This window comes from Clavelina lepadiformis, chromosome 1, assembly GCF_947623445.1.
Source record: "Clavelina lepadiformis chromosome 1, kaClaLepa1.1, whole genome shotgun sequence".
NCBI lineage: Eukaryota > Metazoa > Chordata > Ascidiacea > Aplousobranchia > Clavelinidae > Clavelina > Clavelina lepadiformis.
In genome coordinates, this window is record NC_135240.1 from 2328130 (window position 1) to 2334103 (window position 5974).

Genomic DNA, 5974 nt, shown 5'->3' on the forward strand with positions numbered 1-5974 from the left:
GATGTTTCCATTGATTCTGTAGCTTCGCGTCCACTCTGGTAACAGTATAAAGGTAACTATTGATTTGTTACTTTCCAACTGCGCTGAGGTCGTGAGGTCGTCACAAGTCGCCAACTCCATTGTGCGGCATCACGCATGACAGACCACAATGAAGTCACAAAGAAGACACGAATTTTGCAGTTATATTGATTGGGGAAGGCTTTATTGGCCACAGTCGCATTATGTGGAACAGTTGCACTTTAAACGAAGAGACTCGTATTTGACTCTTAGGTAATATCGCGCATCCTGGTACTCATGCCTCAATCAAGCTCATTGAGGAACGTTTTCTTGACAATACAGCAAGTATGCATCATTAACCTTCTAGGCCGCCGATCTTTGTTTCTTCAGTTCTAAACTCACCATGGTATAATTTATAACGTTTTCGATCAAAGCGTCTTCTCTATCCCACGGTCAATTAACATCACGCTCCGTTTCGCTCATTTCTTTTGTATTTGCCAATATTAGGTCAATTTTTTCTAATTTCGTGTAGGGTATTGTCAAATGGGAACTGACTATATAACGCATCCCTTTTTGCTGGAAGAGTGAAAGACATTTACATGTACTGCTGTTCAGTTTGCCAGACAGCTTAAGGGACACACTTGGCTTGGACCGAAGGTTTTACAGTTTTTTAACTATTTTCAAGTTAGCCATGGTCGTTGATCAGATAGAGCTCAAAAACAGTTAGATTACAGTATAATGTTTCCCAAATCGCTAAAAAGTGGCCAAAGAAAATGTATAAATTAATTTGTACAGGTGATATCAGTAAACAAATTAACGACAATGAATATGAACCAAATGACTGACATCGAGATGGCTGACTTTGTGACATCAGGTATTGTACACTAGCTTGTGTAAACGAGTGCGCACTTATGTAATTGCGATAATGACAACAAATGATTTTTCATAAGATTCGAGTTAACTCGTTACAAGATGTTTATATTTCAGGTCAGTTTGAAAAAATTCTTATCATTGGTGGGGAGAGTTGTAAACAAAGTGTTGTCAAGTTCCACACCAAGACAAACCAGTGGATTAAAATGCCGGTATGTTTGCAATCTTCACTCACGATAAATGAAACCCGCAGACAGGTTTACAAATGTGGATTTGTTGAGCGGAGGATTTTTATGAAAAATTAAAAATTTGTGGGAAACAGGGTTTGCTGAAGTAAAAGTTTGTAGTTGATAAAAAATAAGCTTCACTGACTTATAACACAAATAGGTTCAAGATTTTTAAGTTGTTGACACAATGCTAAGATTAACATTAGTCATGTTTTCAAATCCATTTTTAACAAAATGAGTGAAATGGATATATGAGATCTATTCGGTTTAATGATCAAGCTATCATTTAAACTCAGTTGATATAAATCTATTCATTTATCAGTGTATTTCATATTTTTCATGAATGCACCCTCTATCATAAAAATGTAAACTTGAACTTATGGAGAACAGAAATTAACTGATCTTATGAAAATAGGTAATCGTTTTGATAAAAGTTTATGACTAATCAGCCGATCCCACGCCCGCCCGATCCCACGCCCATTATTATTACTAATTACTTGTACTGTAATTACTAATTGTGTTGCATCATTTTCACCATTATCCGATCAATCAATCAATGCTATTTTTTGCACCTTGCCTTTGCCACGTGTGCTACCGCCACAGCCTGTTATTTTAAACATTACCCTTACAAATTTCATTATCGTTTACTGCATCGTCTTGTCTGTAAACTGGAAATTTCCTTTTTTCTTACAGCTACGTCCGTATGGAGTCGTTATAAATTTTTAAACACTTTGATTTTATCAATTACAGTCGTTTCTTACTCTGATGAAGGTAATATGTTCATGTCCTACACATGTTAGTTCTCGTACATTGTTAATAAATTATGTTTCCTGTGCTAGTTACTTTGTTAGCAACTTAATGGTATTTAAGGTCGACTTTTATTCTTCCTACGTAATAACATCTTAAGAAGTTTGTCTCAATCAACTGTTTTGTAGTCAGACCTCTTTTGCTGTTTTTGCCTTTTAAGTGAAGTCCTTGTTTAAAGTCCAAGTTGATCCAAGTCCAGTTGTTTTTTTTTGCGTGTTCAACCCAGGACTTAGAGGTTGGAAACTGAGCCGCGCGTCTTTGTATAAGATGTCTTTGCATGAAGTCAATAAGTGTGAACAATTCATAATTGTGGTAGCAAGAAAACTTGTTTATTTAGGCGTTAGGGTTAAACAATTCCTTGGAAAGTGTTTAATTTTACATCAAACCAAGGATTTGTTCCCAGTTGACAATTTAAAAGTCAAGCGTCACCAAAAAGACTCAAAGCAAACTTGAGCTTAGTAATGTCTTGTTGTTGTTGTCCAGTTACTGTGATGTCAGAACATTGATTAATGTTATATAACGTTGTAAAATAATCGAACCTGTTCTTAGTGTTATGAGTGGCAGTAGTTGAATGAATATTGACAATTGCAATGATTTTTCATCATACAGGACACAAACATTGCTCGGGGATATCCATCTGCTGTAAATTACAATCAACAAATTTTAATGATGGGTGGTGCTGAAGAATGGGATGGTCCTTACTACAATTCTGTTGAGATGTTGGACTTGAATGATGAGAATCCAAACTGGGAAAGCAACTTACCTTCTATGGGAGAAAAGCGATATGCATTTGCATCAACATTATTGAATGGTAAGTTTTAAAGTATTGGAGTTTATGCCGCATTTCAAAGTGTATGCTGCTGATGGATTATAATGGCTTAGATCAAAAGAAGAATGCATTGGTTAGATGTAATACCAATTTATTTTAACCTTTGCAATAAACCTATATATTAGTTAGCGCTCTGTCATTTTTTAAATTGCCTGTAGCATTGTTTGTGATGTTTTTATCTGAAATATATATTTTGTTTACAAAGTAGCCATTGTTTCGGTTTATATTTTCAATATTGCTGTGTTGCGTATTATATTAAATATCTTGGGCTCTACTTCGAGAAATAGTTGTTCTTCTGTATACATACAATCATACGTAGGGCTACATTCCATAATATTTTTTATAATTATTCATCATAGGCCTTATTTATTGTACTGGTGGTCATAATGGAATAGGAAATGAGAACGACAAAAATGTTTTTTTGTATAAATTTCCATCTGATTGTGACCTGCAGGACTGGTTTATTGTACTGGTGGTGAGAATGATAATAATGATTGTCTATCATCATGTGAAAGTTACAATCCGGAAGAGAGGAAATGGTCTTCGATAAGAAACATGAATAAAACGCGATATTACCACACGTTGGTCAGTGCACAAGGTGAGTTCCAATTAGTGTTTTTTGGAAATTTTTAATACTACTAAAACTGTGTTGATTTTATGTTTCTTTGGTTGTGATATTCAATTAAGCAAAGTTGTATATAACCACTTGCCATATTCCATCAAAAGTTTTCAATTCCTTAATATTTAATTAACAAAAATATTTGATGAAAAATTGTGTTAAATAAACAAGTCTACGACACGTCATTAAGCAAGTAACAATGACGTCATTATCTTCATTAGCTGACTGTTAAACTGAACGCAAAACCGATCCTTTTAAAATAAAACCTTTATTTGCAACATGGTTGTTTGTATAAATTGCATTTATCAAATTGTTTGAAGAATAAGAGTTGATAAAAGAGTGTCTGAAAAAATTGTGTAAAATTAAAAAATCAAACTAAACAAAAGAAAATGATAATATCCATGCTCTAGGATTTTAGTTCATGCCTCAGTTCGGCTGCTTTTCTATGTATTGTGTGGGGAGTAATCGTGCTGGAATTTCAAGGGCAAGTATCGTGTTTTGATTGATTGATGGTTTATTTTGAAAGGTTTGCTTTATGCGCTTGGAGGATTGGAGGACGGCTGGACTATAACAAACACAGCAGAATGTTATGATCCACGAAATGGAAAGTGGAAATATATTCCAAAGATGAAAACCTGCAGATATGGATTAACTGCTGTTGTATTAAACAACGAAATATACGCGATAGGTAAATCTTGCTGCAAGTGTAAATATCTTTCAAATGTTTAAGGAGATTTATGACTTGTCATGTTCTTTAAATGAATTAAAAAAGGTGGACAAGGCGATTCAAATTATCTCTCTTCTGTTGAAAAATACAACCTGGACACGAAAGCTTGGATTGATGTTCGATCTATGAATGAGGAAAGATATGGTGGATCAGCTTGTGTAGTGGATGGCGTTATATGGGTGTTTGGAGGGTGAGATATTTTTTTATAAAGCCTACTTGAAACAGTAAAAAGCGAATATATCCAACGAGTATGGACAAGTGAAGTAAACTCATTGAGGGCTTCAAAGGCTAATGGGCTGCAGGCTTCAGCGAGTCTTTAAAAAATGACTTGGGGATATTGGAACAGTGAGGTTGAAAACTCCACTAAGAAGATCAGTTTTGAAGTGCTTTTGTTTCCCTAATTAGACGTAATAATGTTGGTCAAAGTTTGAGACCTGTAATTTCGCTAATGTGGTTACAATCTGTTTTTAAACATACAGTAAATGATACTTGATTACACCAATGTGCTCGCACAATTTTATGTAAGTGATCTGAATGTTTATCCTCAGACAAAGTAAATTCTTTATACCACTTAAACTTAGCATTGGTTGTTCACAATGGTTCGAACAGCAACAACAGGGTTTAGAGCGGTGGAAATACTATACCATCATATCCAAATCTAATCCCATTGGTCATTGTTGTCAAGATTTAGTTGTAACAAAGCAGTTTCATTTCCCCCTGCTTAAGGTTTTAACTCCAATTTGAGATTTTGTTGCAAGTTGTTGTTTCAGAAATTGGAAAATTAATTGCTTATTATTAAACAGATACTTTATTGCATTAAAACAATCAGGAGTTGGTTATCTTTTGTTTAAAACTTTTGCACACATTTTATAGAGAAGGTGCCAAAACAGTTGAGTTCTATGATCCAGCGACCAACAAATGGCAAGTATCGACCAACATGGACACAGAACGAGAAAATCCTTGTGTCCTTTCCATATGAAGCATGGTCATTCCTAGATAGTAAATGGATCTTTTCTATTATATTTGTACAGTTTTTTGTAATTTTTTTTACATTTGTGATTTATCGTTAATTTTCTGAAAACAATATACTTGATATCAAATTATATTTCTTGGGTTTTTTAAGATGTATTTGAATTCAATTAATTATTTGAATTATTTTCGAAATGCAGTTATAATACCATGAAAAAAGGTCATTTATCGACCATGTTTAGTGAACAACGAACAACCAAACCCGAAAGACGTCACAAATTTGTTTACAATTACATTTAAAACATTGATGTCATTTCCGCTAGACATTTACTTAGTGGCAGGTTGGAATGAAGCCACTGGCTGTTGTAAAACGCCGCCTTTTCGCTACAAGATCATTATGAACAAATACATAGGCCTATACCAAAAATTTGCACGGTTATTATTAACACTTGCACTAATTTATGATTGAAAGTGAAACCAACGGTAAGTATTCCAAGCTAACAGGAAATTTTATTTAGCCCATTTTCAAGTTAATAAACGAAAGTATGTTCAAACAATTAATGTTTTATTTTAACTCATTTCAGGTAACTGTTTCGAGCTGTTTCGGCACAAAATTGTGGTTGTTCTCTAACTGTCATCGAGTTAATTGTGCGTGAATGATTGAACGAAAACGATACGCTTCTTTGCGCTCACGATAGCAGAAGAGAACAAAATTATGAAGAACGTCTCCATAATTAGACAATATCTCAAAAACTACAAAATCAAACTTTATAAAACAAACATAATAGGCATAATGCGTGCGATTGTTGTCATCGATATTCGATACCCTAAAAGGCAGAATTTCCAATCGAAACGCAAAAAATCGTTTGCCCCTACTTGGCGCCAAAAATAAACTTATTTTTTCTCGTTATACAGGGAAACTACGGAAG

General features: G+C 34.3%; 1 protein-coding gene across 1 annotated transcript; it reads left to right on the plus strand.

Moving 5' to 3' along the window:
- Positions 1–988: 988 nt before the first annotated feature.
- LOC143456879 (uncharacterized) lies at positions 989–5055 on the plus strand. Its single transcript, XM_076955206.1, has 6 exons — positions 989–1079; positions 2511–2712; positions 3185–3328; positions 3876–4037; positions 4122–4266; positions 4950–5055. Exons 1-6 carry the CDS (start codon positions 1074–1076, stop codon positions 5053–5055), a joined length of 765 nt encoding a protein of 254 aa, XP_076811321.1. The 5' UTR covers positions 989–1073.
- The last annotated feature ends 919 nt before the right edge of the window (positions 5056–5974 follow it).